The sequence below is a fragment of the Hyla sarda genome, chromosome 13, assembly GCF_029499605.1.
Source record: "Hyla sarda isolate aHylSar1 chromosome 13, aHylSar1.hap1, whole genome shotgun sequence".
Taxonomy (NCBI): Eukaryota; Metazoa; Chordata; class Amphibia; order Anura; family Hylidae; genus Hyla; species Hyla sarda.
Genome location: NC_079201.1, coordinates 14,917,825 through 14,940,133, shown reverse-complemented (window position 1 = coordinate 14,940,133; position 22,309 = coordinate 14,917,825). Strand labels below are relative to the sequence as shown.

General features: G+C 44.1%; 1 protein-coding gene across 1 annotated transcript in view; it reads left to right on the top strand.

Moving 5' to 3' along the window:
- Positions 1 to 2,596: 2,596 nt before the first annotated feature.
- LOC130297694 (BPI fold-containing family B member 4-like) overlaps positions 2,597 to 22,309 on the top strand; it is a 46,010-nt gene continuing 26,297 nt past the window's right edge. The window contains 3 exon segments of the mRNA XM_056550447.1: positions 2,597 to 2,717; positions 18,531 to 18,667; positions 21,921 to 22,308. Coding sequence (XP_056406422.1) covers positions 18,547 to 18,667; positions 21,921 to 22,308 — 509 coding nt within the window. The 5' untranslated portion in view covers positions 2,597 to 2,717; positions 18,531 to 18,546.

Here is a 22,309-nt window from a genome sequence, read left to right as displayed (position 1 = left end):
ACCCATGTACACTCTTCTACGCCCCTCTGTCACCCATGTACACTCCTCTACACCCATCTGTCACCCATGTACACTCCTCTACAACCCTCTGCCACCTATGTACACAGGTTTAACAGTGAAGAATTGTGGCTGGAAGAAATTGTCATGATGGCGAGGACCAGACGGAGAAGAAAAGGGAACGACGCTGATTAGGGAAGACATTATTTGTGAGTTGCTGTATAAAGCAGCACTGTAATCTACATACCCACAGATAAATAGACATTGTGCATTTTGTGCATTGCGGCGATTTTCCCTTTTTTTTGCTCGACAACTTTGGTAGGGGTGCCCAGCGAAAAAAATTTTTTCAAAGGGGTGCCCTGAGCCTAAAAGCCTTGAAGCCTAAAAGCCTAAAAGGGTCTGAAAACTTTCCGAATGCACTGAATACATGACTGCATGAAACATGAACTTCACAAGATGTTTGTTAACCCTTACAATAAAGTGTCACAACTCCAAAGTGTGTAAGGGGGCAGTCACGCCACGTTTGGATCCGGCTGCCATATTGCCAAAACGAGGTGTGAATGCCCCCTAACAGATGCACTTTAAGTTGTGAGTTGTGACTTCCATGGTTTGGACCTGTTTTTCCAGCACATCCTACAAATTCTAGATCTGACTGACATTTGGGGAATTTGGAGGCCAAGTCACCATGTTCAACCCTTCCTCATGTTCCCCAAACCGTTCTTAAAGGGGTATTTCAGCGGATTTTTTTTTTTCTTCAAATCAACTGGTGCCAGAAAGCAAGATTAAACAGATTTGTTAATTATTTCTATATAAAAATCTTAATCCTTCCAGGACTTATCAGCTGCTGTATGCTCCAGAGGAAGTTGTGTAGTTCTTTCCAGTCTGACCACAGTGTTCTCTGCTGACACCTCTGTCCATGTCAGGAACTTTCCAGAGCAGGAGAGGTTTTCTTGTACTCTGGACAGTTCCTGACACGGACGGAGGTGGCAGTAGAGAGCACTGTGGTCAGACTGGAAAGAACTCTAGAAAGAAATACTTCTTCTGCAGTATAGAGCAGCTGATAAGTACTGGATGGATTAACATTTTTAAATAGAAATAATTTACAAACCTGTTTAACTATTCTGGCACCAGTTGATTTAAAACCGGAGTACCCCTTTAAACAATTTCTCCAGAGTGGCAGGACATTATCCTGTGGAAAGATGCCACTGCCCTGTACTACTGCCATGACAGGGGAAGTGAATCTGCAATAATAAGGTAGATGGTACGTGTCACGGTAACACATAAATGTCTGGACCCAAGGTTGCCCAAATCCTTAACTACCCCATCAATGTTTACTCCTTTATCTCACTGTACACGTTGGGCTGTATATAACCCTGTTATCCAGCGCCCAATTTTACACCAAATGGTGCTGTTGTCATTGGCAACCACAAGGGCCCTGAATTACTTTCCACACAGCCACCGCTCATTGGGGGAGATTTATCAAAACCTGTCCAAAGGAAAAGTTGCTGAGTTGCCCATAGCAACCAATCAGATCGCTTCTTTCATTTTTGAAACAGCCTGTGAAAAATGAAAGATGCGATCTGATTGGTTGCTATGGGCAACTGGACAACATTTCCTCTTCACAGGTTTTGATAAATCTCCCCCATTGCCTCCAAGTGTTTACAAACTGGAATATTGTAATCTTTTATATCATTAGATTTAATCATTATTTTCATTAACCCTTCACTGATCATATTTAGTATAGACACCAATGAGAAGATTTATCAAAACCTGTGTAGAGGAAGAGTGGTGCAGTTGCCCATAGCAACCAATCAGATCGCTACTTTCATTTTTGAAAAGGCCTCTGAAAAAGGAAAGAGGAGATCTGATTGGTTGCTATGGGCAACTGCACCACTTTTCCTCTCCACAGGATTTGATAAATCTCCCCCCAGAGTACGGATACATCCTGTTTTTTTATTTCCTATTAAAACGAACCTACACAATGGCGGTATTCTACCTTTTTTCATTCCACCCCACAAATATATTTTGTTCTATTTCTCAATACATTATATGGTAAATGAAATGGTCCGGCCCTTTCGTGCTGGAGGGATGTCCCATGAGGCCAAAACGTTCACCTATTAAACCAACATTTTTGGGGTATAAGTATAAGATTTGTAATTCCTACGACGTATAAAAGCTGGTGAGGTCCTGTAAGTTGGTTTTTGTGAGGGGTTGTAGAGACGCCGGAGCTCTCATAGAGGGCACATTGTGGGCACAGACGTCTCCTGTTGGCAGTGGGCAGTAGTAGAGAACACATCTCCTCTGCAGCCCTTAGGATCACAAGAATTCTTCTTGTAGGTAGTTTTGATAATAACTTTATATTAGGGGTTATTTGTGATATTTCCATATATAATACAGATTTGCTGTATGGATAATTGTAATACTTCTAATACATCAGCAACCAAGGACGTGACATCATCAGGTATAGAATGTGATGACATCACAGATGGTGGTCGGTTATACCACTGCAGGATACAGGCAAACCCTTCACTTTCTGTTAGTTCAGATTGAGAGCGCTCAGTTTTCCTGAGAGTGATAAATATTTCTTCTTCTAATATGACGAGCCCAACCCTGGCTATCCTGCCATTGTTTTGGGCATTATGGACCTTCGTGGGTGTCCTTACCACCTTCACCATGACCATCGCACAAGGCCATTACCGGACAGGGGTCATCAGCATCAGGTTGGAGACTCTATAGGGACATTGGTGGGAATCCTACAATACACCATTCCGTTGTCCCACCACCACAAGAAGGGACACGCCCCCTCCCACCACACACCAATCACCTCCCACCACCACAAGAAGGGGCACGCCCCCTTCCCCTGAGAGGATTTCTAATACAGTGAGCTAATGAAAGGAGGTATTTTTATAGTTAATATAGGTGATGGAGGCAGAAAATGAGATGTACATGGTCAGGATTATGTACTGAGTAACATTTATTTTAATTTTTTTTGTGGGATCTGGCAGGTGCACTTTAAGAAAACAATAGATGTTTCTTGTTAGTGTTACTAGTGACCGATTCTTGTTACTAGTGACCGGCCCTTGTTACTAGTGAGCGATTCTTGTTACTAGTGACCGGCCCTTGTTACTAGTGAGCGATTCTTGTTACTAGTGACTGGCCCTTGTTACTAGTGAGCGATTCTTGTTACTAGTGGCTGATTCTTGTTACTAGTGACTGATTTTTGTTATTAGTGACCGGCCCTTGTTACTAGTGACCGGCCCTTATTACTAGTGATCGGCCCTTGTTACTAGTGACCGGCCCTTGTTACTAGTGACCGGCCCTTATTACTAGTGATCGGCCCTTGTTACTAGTGACCGGCCCTTGTTACTAGTGACCGATTCTTGTTACTAGTGACCGGCCCTTGTTACTAGTGACCGGCCCTTATTACTAGTGACCGATTCTTGTTCCTAGTGACCGATTCTTGTTACTAGTGACTGATTTTTGTTACTAGTGACCGGCCCTTATTACTGGTGACTGATTCTTGTTACTAGTGACCGATTTTTGTTATTAGTGAACGGCCCTTGTTACTAGTGACGGATTCTTGTTCCTAGTGACTGATTCTTGTTACTAGGGACCGATTTTTGTTATTAGTGAACGGCCCTTGTTACTAGTGACGGATTCTTGTTCCTAGTGACTGATTCTTGTTACTAGGGACCGATTTTTGTTATTAGTGAACGGCTCTTGTTACTAGTGACCGACCCTTGTTACTAGTGGCCGGCCCTTGTTACTAGTGACCGATTCTTGTTATTAGTGACCGGCCCTTGTTACTAGTGACCGATTCTTGTTACTAGTGACCGGCCCTTTATGCTAGTGACTGATTCTTGTTATTAGTGACTGACCCTTGTTACTAGTGACTGATTCTTGTTATTAGTGACCGGCCCCTGTTACTAGTGACCGGCCCTTGTTACTAGTGACCGATTCTTGTTACTAGTGACCGGCCCTTGTTATTAGTGATCGGCCCTTGTTATTAGTGATCGGCCCTTGTTACTAGTGACCGGCCCTTGTTATTAGTGACCGGCCCTTGTTATTAGTGATCGGCCCTTGTTATTAGTGATCGGCCCTTGTTATTAGTGACCGGCCCTTGTGACTAGTGACCGGCCCGGAGCTCTGCTAATGTTATACATGGAATCTATTTCTCCTCAGCGACACTGGAGCAGAATATCCGGAATCCATCGTGCTGACTATAGTCTCCACCGTATCTTCCCTGCTAGGTAAGTGCACTATGTGTATCTATAGGAATTATTAATAGTGCCATCCTGAGTACAAAGACGTAGCTAAAGGTGCAAAAGTTTAGTCTAGGCCCACCTGACCACGCCCATCAGCCATCAAGCAGACATGCAATTCAGGAGCATGGAAAAGCTAGGTCAGATATTGTCACCTAACTTTTCCATGCTCCTGAATGGCATATCTGCTTTTAGCTGGATTACTTTATGCACAGGCAGACTTCAGAAGTCAGATATTAATCCCTGCAGTGGCAGGCATGTGGTTGCTGTACTAAGCAAATGTGCCATTCAGGAGCATGGGGAAGCTTTGGCCTGGTCTTGGGGTCCTAGCTCTGTGTACACATTGGTGGGGGGAGGGTGTCAGGGAGGGTGCTGGAAGGGAGAAGTGTACAGGGATGGTGTAATGAAGGGGGTGGGGCCAAGGAGCAGTGAATATTAATGCAGGGGCGGACCCATAGCAGTGAATAATAATAAAGGGGCGGGACCAACAGCCGAAGTGAAGACTTGTTATTGTTGCTAAAAGCCCATTAGGAACGCTCCTTATTGCTAGATTCTCAGGAATAGCATTTAGACAGTTTGCTCGTATCTTCTGAACAGCTGAACGTAATGGGGTAAGAGAAACAACCTTAAAAAGAGGCTCCCCCGCACTATAAGCTTAGGTATTCAGGTTAGTCCGGGTGAGCCTCCCGTCAGTCCGCCCCTAAACGTAGTACTGTACTGATTGGTCTGTGTGACCATCTATGCAGCCACAGGCCGCAGCATATAGTGTAGTGACAGGGGGGTAACTGTGACCCTTGCCACCTTTATAGCTGCGCCGCTGCTTGAGTAACTACTAACATGGCCGCCATGACAGCTTCAGCACATGTTTTCAGATAACTTTTGGCAGATCCACCATATGTTACTGAATTATATGTCCTGTATATGTTCTCAGTATTAGTATCTTCAGTATCTTCAGACATGTATATGCTTTGTGTGGTATATATACCATCTATACACTGTTCTGTATATGGATTTCAGAGGCCGGGATTTTATACATCATCTACAAGTCCATGGAGATCCAGGCCCTGAAGAGAAGCCTTTGTGGAATTACCTACCAAACATGGCTGCTGACATTCGGGTGGATGACCTGTATTGGAAACATCATAACCCCATTGATACAGGTTTGTTTATACAGATTCTGTGGTGTTAGGGCCCCTTAGCTGGTCACCTATGAAGCCCCCTTACCCAGGAGAAGAGCAGCACAGCTGGGGCCATGTATTGTCAGATAACCTGCTGATCTGTAGGTCTTGGGACAGAATGGGCCTGAGCTCACACCCCCTCACAATGATATATAAGGCCCAGTATAAGACTACAGATAATATAATAACACCATTGGCAGATGTAGGATTATCCTGGATACTTACCATTGGCAGATATTAAGTATCCAGGACAATCATATATCTGGTAATGGTGTATAATGATATGGAGCTCTATGTGTTGTCTGATGATTGGTCATCTAGGACAGCATATGTATATTGTGAAATGTCATATTTTCTTTGTTTTCCTCTAGGATTCAGCAATGCTCAATGACAGCTACCTGGCGGTTTTATCCAGTACCATCATATACGGTGGAATATCTGTGGCATCTCAGCTGTATCCAGGCTCCAGGGACCGGAGATGTAGGCGCCTTACCACCACGGTGCTGTCGGTGACCATCTTGCTGGCAAACATTAGCCGTATCCTTTACAATTCACTATGTTATGGGATTAAAGGAAACTCCAGTAAATCCTTTCAGACACCATAATGTCTTTTTAGGTTCTGTCCTTTGCCATTGATGGTGGTGGAGCCGGGTTATCTTGTCACTTCTGATCGTGATCAGTGTTTTTCTACTAAAATATGACCCCATTCTGCAGGGTTGAGGTTATTTTCCTATATACATCCTCCTTTCAGGGTTATCCTGTAAAATGATGACATTATACACCTGTACAAGCGAGTACTGCACACAGGTATGTATATTCTACCACACAGGGCGAACTTCTTCACATGGTTATGGGATCCCAATCCCAGTAATTCCCACCACTGCATGGTGAATAAAGGGGAAGACCAAAATGGACAAAGTCAAATGTATATTTCTGTTTTATTTTCAGTCTTCCCGAATTACGCTGACCATCCTGGAGTGGGTCGTATTGGTGTTCTCCTGCATAAGCCAGATTCTGCTATATTGGGACTTCCCGGTCAGTATATGAAATCCAGATTTACAAGGTCTTGTTCACATGTAGCAGATTTGTTGTGTCTGGGGCCTTTATATGTCAGTGAATATGAAGGTTACAACGTGTCCGGCTCTTCTTTCACTTCGTAGGTTCTTACTACAACATCTAAGAGGAACATGATTGAAGCCGAGAGCGTCCTGAGTGTGGATCCATTGACAGTGCCTCTATTAGATCGAGCACTAGAGGATCAACCAGATGACGTGACGCCAGATGACGCTTCATCATGTGACTTTGTTACAGTAGAACTATTTTCAGCAGAGGACACAATACCATCAGACTAGGAGCAACAGCGTCCCACTGGAAAAGACCCCCCCCCCTCCCTCTCCCTCCCCCCCCCCCAAAAAAAATGGATGGATAGATCTATCTATCTATCTATCTATCTATCTCATATCTATCTATTATGAGAAGGTGAAAGGCATGGTGGTTGATGGGCGATATGTGTCACCAAGGTTCCTGGCCTTGGTGAAGTAAGAGCCGGTATTTAGTCAGTGTCTGTGCTGTGATGCAGACTGACACTGTGGATGTAGTATGGCTGGAAGGCCTATCTGGGACCACTCTTACTGGGAATGGCCAAGTGTAGGGTGGGGGCCATTCCCCACAATCCAGGCCGCCTTTTGTTGGCCTTAAAGGCAGCCTGCTCCACCAGCTGAGGGGGATTTACTAGTTGCAGCTCACACTGCCAGAGAGAGCTGAGAGTGGAATCCTTCCCTGAGAGGTTGGAAGATGGTCGGCCGACTGCCTGGAGGCCTGGAAAAGACTTGCTTGATGCCGCATGGCATGGACTCAGGTGTGAACAAACACCTAAGGAATACAGTTGGATTTTGTTGCGTTTTCCTTGGTTCTACATTTAAAGACTGTTTGCCAAGTGTGAATAAAACACTGAACTTTAATTTGAAAAGTACTGTTTCCTTGCCTCTATACAGCAACCGCACCTATCTGCAAGAGCGAGTCATCACAATACATATATACATAAATATATATATATATATATATATATATATATATATATATATATCTCTCAATCACTGAGCTGGTACAGATGGTATTACAAGTACAGCTGGCTTTAGGTAAGAGAGTACAGCGTAACCCCTTGGGAGCCCTGTTGCCTTGATGGGACTTGTGGTGCTTACACCAAACAGGTTTATACTGACTTGTGCGACGGAAAATTTTAATTCTGGTAGCTAGGGTCCTGGCAAGGTACCGAAGACTGTTCCGCAGGGGCATGAACTTCCTACTTGCGAGTAATTCTTTCAGGATTGCCAGTTGAGAGATAAGATTTGAGCTAGGCCTCTCCTGAGAGCACACGACACAAAGCACACTTGAGCTAAGCTGCTGCTCAGGAGCCATACTAGGGGGAACTGACTAACTCCTCCCTTCACTACACTACACAGGGGAGACTTTTGGGGTCCCCATTGTCAGGCAGAGTCAAATGGAGTTCACTTCTCTCATTTAAAGGTACAGTAACATGGAAAAATATATATACATATAATAATACCATAATTAATTCAAAGAAATATATTACTTTGCAATACAAACGGTGGGTCCATAAGTGGGCCGATTATCTTGTACTGCCAAGCTGCCCGAGACAGTCCAAAGCCACGGGACAGCTATTGGTGCTGGGACACTACAACATGATACCTGCAGATTTTACTGCATTGTATATATCATCTGCTCAGCTCCTCCTGCTCTATAACATGATACCTGCAGATTGCACTGTATTGTATATATCATCTGCTCAGCTCCTCCTGCTCTATAACATGATACCTGCAGATTGTACGGTATCGTATATATAATCTGCTCAGCTCCTCCTGCTCTATAACATACCTGCAGATTGTACTGTACTGTATATATCACCTGCTCAGCTCCTCCTCCTCTATAACATTATACCTGCAGATTATACTGTATTGTATATATCATCTGCTCAGCTCCTCCTGCTCTATAACATGATACCTGCAGATTGTACTGTATTGTATACATCATCTGCTCAGCTGCTCTATAACATGATACCTGCAGATTGTACGGTATCATATATATAATCTGCTCAGCTCCTCCTGCTCTATAACATGATACCTGCAGATTGTACTGTACTGTATATATCACCTGCTCAGCTCCTCCTCCTCTATAACATTATACCTGCAGATTATACTGTATTGTATATATCATCTGCTCAGCTCCTCCTGCTCTATAACATGATACCTGCAGATTGCACTGTATTGTATATATCATCTGCTCAGCTCCTCCTGCTCTATAACATGATACCTGCAGATTGTACGGTATCGTATATATAATCTGCTCAGCTCCTCCTGCTCTATAACATGATACCTGCAGATTGTACTGTACTGTATATATCACCTGCTCAGCTCCTCCTCCTCTATAACATTATACCTGCAGATTATACTGTATTGTATATATCATCTGCTCAGCTCCTCCTGCTCTATAACATGATACCTGCAGATTGTACTGTATTGTATACATCATCTGCTCAGCTGCTCTATAACATGATACCTGCAGATTGTACGGTATCATATATATAATCTGCTCAGCTCCTCCTGCTCTATAACATGATACCTGCAGATTGTACTGTACTGTATATATCACCTGCTCAGCTCCTCCTCCTCTATAACATTATACCTGCAGATTATACTGTATTGTATATATCATCTGCTCAGCTCCTCCTGCTCTATAACATGATACCTGCAGATTGTACTGTATTGTATACATCATCTGCTCAGCTCCTCCTGCTCTATAACAGGATACCTGCAGATTGTACTGCATTGTATATATCATCTGTTCAGCTCCTCCTGCTCTATAACACGATACCTGCAGATTGTACACATCATCTGCTCAGCTCCTCCTGCTCTATAACATGATACCTGCAGATTGTACTGTATTGTATATATCATCTGCTCAGCTCCTCCTGCTCTATAACATGATACCTGCAGATTGTACTGTATTGTATATATCCTCTGCTCAGCTCCTGCTGCTCTATAACATGTTACCTGCAGATTGTACTGTATTGTATATATCATCTGCTCAGCTCCTCCTGCTCTATAACATGATGTCTGCAGATTGTACTGTATTGTATGTCTGCAGATTGTACTGTATTGTATATATCATCTGCTCAGCTCCTCCTGCTCTATAACATGATACCTGCAGATTGTACTGTATTGTATATATCATCTGCTCAGCTCCTCCTGCTCTATAACATGATACCTTCAGATTGTACTGTATTGTATATATAATCTGCTCAGCTCCTCATGCTCTATAACATGTTACCTGCAGATTATACTGTATTGTATATATCATCTGATCAGCTCCTCCTGCTCTATAACATGATACCTGTAGATTGTACTGTATTGTATATATCATCTGCTCAGCTCCTCCTGCTCTATAACATGATACCTGCAGATTGTACAGTATTGTATATATCATCTGCTCAGCTCCTCCTGCTCTATAACATGATACCTGTAGATTGTACTGTATTGTATATATCATCTGCTCAGCTCCTCCTGCTCTATAACATGATACCTGCAAATTGTACTGTATTGTATATATCATCTGCTCAGCTCCTCCTGCTCTATAACATGATACCTGCAGATTATACTGTATTGTATATATCATCTGCTCAGCTCCTCCTGCTCTATAACATGATACCTGCAGATTGTACTGTATTGTATATATCATCTGCTCAGCTCCTCCTGCTCTATAACATGATGTCTATAGATTGTACTGTATTATATATAGCATCTGCTCAGCTCCCCCTGCCCTATAACCTGATACCTACAGATTGTACTGTATTATACAGTGGTCCCTCAACATACGATGGTAATTCGTTCCAAACGAGCCATCGTTTGTCGAATCAATCGCATGTTGAGGGATTCGTGCAATGCAAAGTATAGGAAGCTGTACTCACCTGTCCCCGCCGCTTAAGATGGTGTCCCCGGCCTCCGCTGTCTTCTCCGGTCCTCCGCTGTCTTCTCTGATCCTCTGCTTTCTTCTCCGGTCCTCTGCTGTCTTCTCCGGTCCTCTGCTTTCTTCCGCAAGGCCTTACTGGGCCTGCGTAGCGACGTCATTACGCCGCTGCATACGCCATTCCTATTGGATGACGTGTGCAGCAACGTATTGACGTCATCAGAGAGGGCCGAGAAGACACCGGAAGACCAGCGCTGGACCCAGAGGGCACCCCGGAGCATCATGGAGGGGTAAGTAATACTTACCGCACCACACGGGGAACATTAAGCTGCTATCCGGCAGCAGCTTAAGCATTTGGCGCTGCCAGATAGCACTTAATGCAATGGCCCCGACATAAAAAAGCATCGTATGTCGATTTCATCATATGTCGGGGCCATTGTAGGTCGAGGGGTCACTGTATATAGCATCTGCTTAGTTCTTCCTGCTCTATAGTATGCTACCTGCAGATTGGACTGGTTTTTTTTATGCGAGGGGTCCCCTTAAAAAAATAGTAGCAGAATGAGCGATTTGCATTATTTCTTAAGATTTTGTGTGGAAATAACCGATATGGCCAAAACTCTTTTAATTAATTTCTTGTGGCCAAGTTTGTCATCACTATACTAGGTAGATCACATACAAACGTTGAATAAAGTCTCCTTACAACCTGTCATGTCCCAGACACTGAGTTACAATACAAGGACAATATATTCCAGTCTTAAATGTTCTTGGCTCATAGTGTGCTATTATGTGTTAAGCGTTTTATCAGATTTTCTGGAATCGAATTTTCATAAACCTGATTTTGTGCCCATTCCCATCCTATCAGTTATGATGAGCTAATGAATGATAAAACATATGATTACCACAATTATAATTCACTTTATGTACATCTGATAAGTGGATTAGGATAAAGAAAATATGGCTCTTAAAATGGATTACGGAAATACAGTCTCTATTTAACTGACGTGTATGGTTTCATAACAAGGTAGAAAAGTACATTGTATTTGCAGTCCCTTTATCTAAAGATTAGGCTCCCCAGGGATTACTAAAAGGATTTGTTCATATTACAGTGATTAAAAAAAACAATAGGGAAAATTGCTATGGGGTCTCCAGCAGACAAGGTGTCTGTATTTCAGCCTTTCTATAAAAAGTATTTAGAGAGTTTTCTACTTTCTATCCATTTATTTCCTATACAGAACTTTCCAGTAAAGTTTGATGTTCTGATGGGAATGATACATAATATAGTACTGTATTAACGTTTCCCCCTAATGCTATATAACATACATACCTTTTTTGGAAGCTGGATGGTACTCTGTGAACAGAGCTATATAAGGCCCTCGCCTTCTGAATCCCATTACCTCTCATGTCTTTTCTAACATCTATGCTTTAACCAATCTCTATCTACCAAATTCTACATGTCTTTTTTCAAATATGTCTTGCCACATAGAACAGTGGTCCCCAACACAGTGCTCTAGGCCCACCAAACTTTTCAGTTTTTTCAGTTACTCTATTGTAATGGAACAGGAAAAAATCCAAATCCTGGTGGGCTCGAAGATTGTGTTGTGGACCTCTACTCTATACCACTCATATAAAGATCTGGACGGTTGGTAGCCTTGAGGACTGGGTTGGGGACCTCTCCTTTATAACACTCATATAAAGATCTGGACTGTTGGTGGCCTTGAGGACTGGGTTGGGGACCTCTCCTCTATAACACTCATATAAAGATCTGGTCTGTTGGTGGCCTTGGGCACTGGATTGGGGACCACTGCTCTATACCACTCATATAAAGATCTGGACTGTTGGTGGCCTTGAGGACTGGGTTGGGGACCTCTGCTCTATACCACTCATATAAAGATCTGGACTGTTGGTGGCCTTGAGGACTGGGTTGGGGACCTCTGCTCTATACCACTCATATAAACATCTGGACTGTTGGTGGCCTTGAGGACTGGGTTGGGGACCTCTGCTCAATACCACTTATATAAAGATCTGGACTGTTGGTGGTCTTGAGGACTGGGTTGGGGACCTCTGCTCTATACCACTCATATAAAGATCTGGACTGTTGGTGGCCTTGAGGACTGGGTTGGGGACCTCTGCTCTATACCACTCATATAAAGATCTGGACTGTTGGTGGCCTTGAGGACTGGGTTGGGGACCTCTGCTCTATACCACTCATATAAACATCTGGACTGTTGGTGGCCTTGAGGACTGGGTTGAGGACCTCTGCTCAATACCACTTATATAAAGATCTGGACTGTTGGTGGCCTTGAGGACTGGGTTGGGGACCTGTGCTCTATACCACTCATATAAAGATCTGGACTGTTGGTGGTCTTGAGGACTGGGTTGGGGACCTCTGCTCTATACCACTCATATAAAGATCTGGACTGTTGGTGGTCTTGAGGACAGGGTTGGGGACCTCTGCTCTATACCACTCATATAAAGATCTGAACTGTTGGTGGCCTTGAGGACTGGGTTGGGGACCACTGCTCTATACCACTCATATAAAGATCTGGACTGTTGGTGGCCTTGAGGACTGGGTTGAGGACCTCTGCTCTATACCACTCACATAAAGATCTGTACTGTTGTCGGCCTTGAGGACTGGGTTGGGGACCTCTAATTAAAAGTTCTCCCCATCCACAAGTGCTCCATTGCCCATCTCTAACTTTGCTCCATTCTTAAAGGGGTTTTCCGGCATTATACACCATCTTATCTCCTGTCCAAAGGAGGCGCTGCCTCCGAGACTGAGACGTGATGTCACGTCCACACCCCTTCGTGACGTCACACCATGCCCCCTGCATTCATGTCAATGGGAGGGGGCGTGGCAGGTGTCACGCCCCCTCCCCTGGACATGAATGGATGGGGCGTGGCGTGACATCACGAGGGGGCATGGACCAGCGGCCAGATCCACTAGTTATGTCCTATCCTGTGAATAGGGGTAGCTTTTCATGATGAGAGCCAAAGATCCAAATCCAGTGCATCGCCATATTGTTAATTATATAATAATACTCTGATTGCCTACTGTAAGGGTAACTATCATTTGGACACAGTGTGCTGCTTCATGTCCATTCACTTCTGCTTCGCTCAGCTAATGCAAGTCTATGGCACTCCGTAATAAAAATTTTTTGTTTTTGGCCAATTTCACACGTAGTTGTCGTAGACTAGATGGCTATCTAAAGCATTACTGTCACACACACAAAAAAAAAACTATTGACATGTCACACAGACATTTCAAAAATATTGATTGGTTATGGAGGCCACCTCAAGCAATCAGTCAGAGTACGCAGTGAGCCGTAGAGTTGTTCCCATAACTATATTTAGCAATCAGTAGGGGTCTCAGAACTTTTTTTTTGTAACAAATTGCTTTAAATAGGCACTATCATTAAAACAAATGTTTGCTATTGCACTCCTTATGGTAAATAAAAAATCTATCTAATGTACTTTGTTTAAAAAAAAAGTTTTCTAAGTTTTATTTGTGCTTAAGAAAAGCTGCCACTAGGTGTCTCCCTACTTGTCCAGAGCACATTTCCCCCCATCTCTTGCACAGACTTTGGACTCCTGCTGGCCTAGCAGAAGTCCAAAATCAGGAAATGCAGTCTGGAGTGCTGAGAGTGTGTTTGTGCAGCCTTAGCCAATCATAGCTCATCTCAATGCTCAGGGCTGTGCGTAGTAGAGTGAGGGAGGAAGTTCTTCCCATAGACTTTCACTGAGAGGGCGGTGCGTATGGTCATGAGGGACGGAAGCCTGCACTCAGCATTCGGAACTCAATGTTTCGGATGCTGGGGAATGGAGTAACCCTTTAATCTCCGGATCAATGTTCTATCCATTTAAACCTAGTATCCATAACCGGTTGTAGTATATTTTTCCAGAAAAAACATCCAACCACCCCCTTGAATTTTTATTTTATTTTTATGAGACATCACAACATAACGTGGCAGAGAGTGCCATAGTCTCAATGCTCTTACAGTAAAGAATCTCTGTCTGTGATGATGGTGAAACTTTCCTCTGGACGTAGAGGATGCCCCGTTGTCATGGTTACCAGCCTAGGTATGAAAAGATCACTAGAAAGATCTCTGTACTGTCCATTCATATATCTGTACATTGTGATCTTTTTGTCTGATCGCAGGGGGTCCCACAGCTGGGACCCCCACAATCGCTGTGCAATACACAGTGTTCATTTAGAACGCTGGGTGTGGGCGGCGGGGGTCATGACATCACGGCCACACCCCTAGTGATGTCACATCATGCCCCCTCAATGCAAGTCTATGGGAGGGGGCAGGGCATCACAAGGGGTGTGGCTATGATGTCAAGACTCCCGTCGCCCGCTCCAAGTGTTTGGAGCTAAATGTTCTGAACGCTGGGGCAACGGAGTACCCCTTTACTTTTCCTGCTCTTTTAACCACTTAAGGACTCAGAGCGTACCTGTACGCCCTGAGTCCACTCCCTTTCTATAACGCGGGGCCGCGGGCGTTTCCATTTAAAAAAAAAACTGTGTAAATAAAAATAAAATTATGTGTTTTCGCTGCATGTGGAAATGTCTGAATGATAAAAATATTTCATTAATTAAACCGCACGGTCAATGGCGTATGCCCAAAAAAATTCCAAAGTCCAAAATAGCGTATTTTTGGTCACTTTTTATATCATGAAAAAATTCATAAAAAGCGATCAAGAAGTTTGATCAATACAAAAATGGTACCGCTGAAAACTTCAGATCACGGCACAAAAAATGAGCCCTCATACTGCCCCGTACGCAGAAAATGTTTAAAGCTATAGGGGTCAGAAGATGACAATTTTAAACGTATTCATTTTAGTGCATGTAGTTATGATTTTTTCCAGAAATCAAACCTATATAAGTAGGGTATCATTTTAATCCTATGGACCTACAAAATAAAAAGAAGGTGTCATTTTTACCAAAAATGTACTGCGCAGAAACGGAAGCCCTCAAAATTACAAAATGGCGTTTTTTCTTCAATTTTGTCACACAATGATTTTTTTTTCCATTGTAGATTTTTGGGTAAAATGACTGATGTCATTACAAAGTAGAATTGGTGGTGCAAAAACATAATCCATCATATGGATCTTTAGGTGCAAAATTGAAAGAGTTATGATTTTTTAAAGGTGAAGAGGAAACAATTAAAGTGCAAAAACAGAAAAACCCTGAATCATTAAAAGGTTAATTGGATATATTGCCCTATGCCATGCCTTGTTTCCTTTCCTCTTAGACGTATTATACTCCATAATACATAGGGCATGAAGATTAAGGGGGGGGGGGGGAGGGGTGTCGAAGGAAAAGAATAGTTGAGTATTTTTCTCCCCATCCTTGACTTATTTTGGTCCCCACTAAGGTCTCTTCAGAGAATCGAAGTCCAGTGCTCATAGTACTATCAAAGTCACGGACAATAATTCGGTGACCATGTGTGATGATGATATCATTGGCTACAGTCCAGGAAAACGCACAACCTGTTATGTTGTAATATCCCCTGACTTCCCCCAAAGTGATTTTCTTTGGAAACCTGAGGTCACACCGGTGGATCCTGCATTGTTTCCACTAAGAAGGATTATAGGTTGGAACCGGGTTCAGGATATAAGACTCGCTATCAGTTCATTGCTCTTTGGACTAGAAGATGAACACAAAGACTTGTGAATTTCTTCAATGATTTATAAAAAGGTAAGCCATATGATTTCACGCTTAGAATTTTACATAAATATATGAATTTGATGGGGTCCCTAAGCTCTAAAGATAAGTATAATCAGTGACCATAAGAGCCAAGAATGGTCAAGTTGGGTTTTGGTGGTTAGTAGCCCCCTACTGATTGAAAGTGGCTAGAAAATAAAAATTACCACTTAAACGCTTCGAAGACCTCGGACCTACTATTGGATTTCTATGAAAATTTCCCCCCAAAATGTGGGCATGGTTTTCATTTTTTTTTAATCACAATCCCAGTCATTTATTATTTTGTTACACTGTTTTTGGTGTCTTTCTTTAGGCTGTGAGTTTTCAATAGGAAGGTTAAACACTTTGGCACATTTTGGTGTCTTATCAATGTTCCAAAGCTTTTCATACGTGTGATTAATATAAGGAATAAATGTAAGATAAATCACTTTGAAAAAAAAAGTGTGTGTGTGTGTGTGTGTGTGTGGGGGGGGGGGGGGGGGGGTATTCAAAATGAAATATGTTTACATATTTAATTCCTCCTCCATTCTTTACTTTAGATGGATAGATAAGAGATTGAAAGATAGATAGATATGAAATCGATAGATATGAAATAGATAGATATGAGATAGATAGATGGATGTGAGATAGATATGAGATAGATAGATGGATGTGAGATAGATAGATATGAGATGGATAGATAGATAGATAGATAGATATGAGATAGATAGACAGATAGATATGAGATAGATATGAGATGGATAGATAGATATGAGATAGATAGATATGAGATAGATAGATAGATATGAGATCGATAGATATGAGATAGATAAATATGAGATAGAAAGATAGATAGATATGAGATAGAAGATAGATATGAGATAGATAATAGATATGAGATAGATAGATAATAGATAGTTATGAGATAGATAGATAGATAGATAATAGATAGATATGAGATAGATAGATAGATAGATAGATATGAGATAGATAGATATGAGATAGATAGATATGAGATAGATAGATATGAGATAGATAGATAGATATGAGATAGATAGATATGAGATAGATAGATATGAGATAGATAGACAGATATGAGATAGATAGATAGATAGAAATATAGATATGTGGTGCACTGTCTGTGTGTTGAACAATGGCTATTGTATTGGTGACAGATAGACAGTTTGTGACACCAGGGTAGCGTTAACCAGCACACTCTAAAGTACAGCAGTTCTCCTGGGCAATAAAGACATCAGATGCAGGGTTACGGAAAACTGTCTTTAACTGAGGTGACGATTGATGATGTAATCGTTTACAGTACAGATCAGAGCAGGGGAAATGCAGAGTAACCCTATGGAGCCTTTTGCCTTGTTTGTACTTGTAGTGCTTTTCACTTGACTGAATATTAGTTACTGTAGATTTTAGACTTTAGACTTGAGGCCTCCCACGCTGCCTTGAGACTAACAGTAGTGCTTCCCTGGAATTAACTTACTTACTGCCAGGCTTGGACTGTAGACTTTTGGACTGGAGTTGCCTGAGGCTTTCTATCTTCTGCTATCCTAGATTTCCAGACTGGACCTGGGCGGTGGGGCATTTGTAGATGTGTGGTTACAAGCTTTTTGCTTCTCCTCAGGACTCCTCAGGTTAGCACAGATTTCTCCTAACTCCTCTCCACACTGTACCTCAGTTTTCCTCGCCTCTTAAACTGACTAACTCCTCCCCCCTACACTACTTAAGGCTTTGGCTAGGGGGCATCCCATTGGGCATCAGGGTCACATGGCTTACTCTGCATCATCACTCCTTAAAGGCATGTCCAACATTTATTAAATATAAAAAGACAAAAAGACAGGTGCGCTCCTAGTGCAGACAGTTTTATTGTTTAGGCTTCAATGTGCGCAAAAAATGTGAGGCTTACTGGATAACGTTGTGCTTAGAGCACAACACCTCTGCAGGCATATAGAATCGCAAATGAAGTGGAGGTCAGCAGCCACGGTTTCCTTTCCAGGTCCCTCTCGGTCGGCTGGATAATTGATGAGCAGTGGTGGATATAATCCAAGAAAAATAGGAATTACCATCGGGCGTTTCTCCTCCTTTTGGAGTCTCTTCACCGGGTCCCGGCAGCACAGATAATCTGTGCTGCCGGGACCCGGTGAAGAGACTCCAAAAGGAGGAGAAGCGCCCGATGGTAATTTCTATTTTTCCTGGATTATCTCCACCACTGCTCAACATTTATTAAAGGCAACATAACAAATACATCAGAAATCAACATACAATAAACTAGAGTGCAATACAATGCAGCACCTTGAGAAGTGGGGCCCATCACAGGCACCTGAGGCAATGTTCACCTGACAGGGCCACATTCGGTACTGGGACACCACAGATAGATAGATAGATGCATTAACATTATCGTAATTGAATCTTTTTCAGATAAATTGATCCAAAGATGTTCAAACTGTGGCGAGTCTGTTTCACGTGTATATTGATTATCCAGGCTCATTGTCTTAATGCTGCCATGGGAAACAATGGGGCTGTGCTTCGAGTATCTAAAGGAGCGCTAAATAATGGTGAGTCCTACATTTTATAATGTATTGTTTCTATGTTTCTAATTGGTGGGGATCTTTTGGGCATTTTGGGAAATAATCTCCAGTTATACAGAACAAGTACACACCTATAAATGGGTGGTCCCAGACCTGTGTACCAAAGTAATAACCCGGGGCCTGGGTGTAGCCGTAAACTTTGCATCCCCCTAGTTGCCGACCTAGATATTGTGCTGGACAACCAGGATGTTGTGGAGAATTAATGAAGTGCGAATGTCGCGCATAGGCATTAATAAGTCGCACCCCCCTTTCAAAAAGTCCTAATCTTAAAGGGGTACTCCGCTGCTCAGCATTTTTACCAAACTGTTCCAAACGCTGGAGCTTGCGCCGGGAGCTCATGAGGGGGTGGGGCTATGACATCACACCCCGCCCCCCGATGCAAGTCTATGGGAGGGGGTGTGATGGCTGTCCCGCCCCCTCCCATAGACTTGCATTGAGGGGCAGGGCGTGACGTCATGAGGGGCAGGGCTATGTGGTCACAAGCTCCCGGCGCCAGCTCCAGCATTCGGAACAGTTTGCTCCAAACACTGAGCAGCGGAGTACCCCTTTAAGCCAGGGTAGACCTGGCTTACAAAAATACCTCTGGAGAGCACTTTTAAAAAGTTACTCAAAAAGTCACAACTGCCGCATAAACCGCAACTTATTGTGCAGAAAAGTCACAGAGGAGAGAAGGAATCATACAAAGTGGTGTTCTGTAATGATTTATTTATTTTTTTCTTATGTGTGCCAAATTTATCAACCCCCCCCCCCTTGATAGTATGATAAAAGTATATACTCGAGTATAAGCCGACCCGAATATAAGCCGAGGCCCCTAATTTCACCCCAAAATCCCAGGAAAAGTTATTGACTCGAGTATAAGCCTAGGGTGGGAAATACATCATCCCCCCTGTCATCATCCAGACCCCCGTCATTAACACCCTCATCATCATAACCCTGTCATCATCACCCTGTCATCATCCCCCCTTCATCATCACCGCCTGTCATCATCCCCCCTGTCATCATCCCACACCCCCCCTTCATCATCCCCTTGTCATCATCCCCTTCATTATCCCCTTGTCATCATCCCCTTGTCATCATCCCCTTGTCATCATCCCACACCCCCCCTTCATCATCCCCTTGTCATCATCCCACACCCCCCTTCATCATCCCCTTGTCATCATCCCACACCCCCCTTCATCATCCCCTTGTCATTATCCCACACCCCCCTTCATCATCCCCTTGTCATCATCCCCACCCCCTTCATCATCCCCTTGTCATCATCCCCACCCCCCTTCATCATCCCCCTGTCATCATCCCCTTGTCATCATCCCACCCCCCCCCCTTCATCATCCCCTTGTCATCATCACCTTGTCATCATCCCCACCCCCTTCATCATCCCCTTGTCATCATCCTCTTGTCATCATCCCACACCTCCCCTTCATCATCCCCCTGTCATCATTCATCCCACACACTTCATCATCCCCTTGTCATAATCCCCCCCCCCCCTTCATCATCCCCTTGTCAATGTCTGATACAGTGGTCTTCAACCTGCGGACCTCCAGATGTTTCAAAACTACAACTCCCAGCAAGCCCGGGCAGCCATCGGCTGTCCGGGCTTGCTGGGAGTTGTAGTTTTGAAACCTTTGGAGGTCCGCAGGTTGAAGACCACTGCGGCCTTCAACATCATCCAGCCCCCCTCTCGCCCCCTTTAGTTCTGCACTCACCTCCGCTCGGCGCTGGTCCGGTGCTGCAGGACTGTCCGGTGGGGAGGTCGTCCGGTGGGATAGTGGTTCCGGGCTGCCATCTTCACCGGGGAGGCCTCTTCTCCGTGCTTCGGGCCCGGAATAGAGGCGTTGCCTTGACGATGACGCAGAGGGACGTTGGTAATGAACGTACCTCTGCGTCGTCGTCAAGGCAACATGAGTATTCCGGGGCCGGGCCCGAAGCGCGGAGAAGAGACCCCCCCGGTGAAGATGGCAGCCCGGAACCACTATCCCACCGGACGACCTCCCCACCGGACAGTCCTGCAGCATCGGACCAGCGCCGAGCGGAGGTGAGTACAGAACTAAAGGGGGTGAGAGGGGGCTGGATGATGTTGAAGGCCGCAGTGGTCTTCAACCTGCGGACCTCCAGAGGTTTCAAAACTACAACTCCCAGCAAGCCCGGACAGCCGATGGTTGAAGACCACTGAGGGCGGAGAGTTCACTCGAGTATAAGCCGAGGGGGGTGTTTTCAGCACGAAAAATCGTGCTGAAAAACTCGGCTTATACTCGAGTATATACGGTAAGCTAAACCAATGCAAAGAAAATGAGAAATTCACTTCAAAACTCACTTACCAACAACAATCATGAATGCCGCCCTGTCTGAATACTAATTGTACAACAACACAGTAAATGAATAATACCCCTCACCAGGGCCGGCTCTGCCTATAGGCAAAATAGGCATCTGCCCTCTTGAGGGGGGTGTTGCTCTGCCTGCCAGCTAGCATACAAGCCACCCGCTCACAGCCAGCACCACTCCCCCTGTTACAGTGTGTAACCCCAGTAGTAAGGAGATTACATGAGAAGGAGGTTTGTGACAGTGTGTAACCCCAGTAGTAAGGAGATTACATGAGAAGGAGGTTTGTTACAGTGTATCACCCCAGTAGTAAGGTGGGGTGTGTCAAATGGCGGATATACTGGGCGGGGTCAAGGGGGGCGGCAAAGTTAGCTTTCGCCGAGGGTGGTAAAAATCCTTGGGCCTGTCATGAAAGGGGGAGGGAGAAGTGAGTCCTAAGCTGTCCCCTATAAACACTCTCCCTGCCTACTTACCCAGACACCCTAGCGGTGAATGACAACTAGGAACCGGTCCCCTTCCTGCACTAAAGTGCAATGGTTTCAAGGTCAACATAAATTAACAATACAGTACATAGTAAAGGTACCAACCAACAGCTAGTTGTAATCAACCAACAGCTAGTACCAGCAGAGCTAGGGTTTACATAACCCCACCGGAGTTCACATATGGCTAATAGCATTAACTATTCCCTAGCCAGGGAGAATAGCAAAGAAAACTGTTCAGACACAACCTAGTGTCTGAACAGACACCACAACAGAAAAAATACAAAATGTACATTACAGAACCAGCTCTGACTATCACACAAAGAACATATACAGTAAATCAGTTCCACACAGCCAAGAGGAACAAGGCATTTAATTGTGCTCCAAAATATTATATTCCTAATATACATGTTTTTCATTTCCAGCTGTCTCAGGCCAAATGAAAGGAAGAAATTCGCAGAACAATTTGAACATGCCGGCCATGGGTAGTGGTGGTGGTGACCCTCTTGGGGGTGTGGTTGGTGGGCTGCTTGGTGGTGGAGGAGGTGGAGGTCTTCTGGGTGGTGTCCTGGGAGGTGGAAAAGGAGGTGGTTTGTTAGGAGGTGTACTTGGAGGAGGAGAGGGTGGCGGAGGTGGACTTCTTGGTGGGATTCTTGGTGGTGGTGGGGGTGGTGGAGGAGGAGGAGGTGGTGGTGGCCTTCTTGGTGGGATTCTTGGAGGTGGTGGTGGTGGAGGTGGTGGTGGAGGAGGTGGCCTTCTTGGTGGCATTCTTGGGGGTGGTGGTGGTGGGCTACTTGGTGGCCTTCTTGGGGGT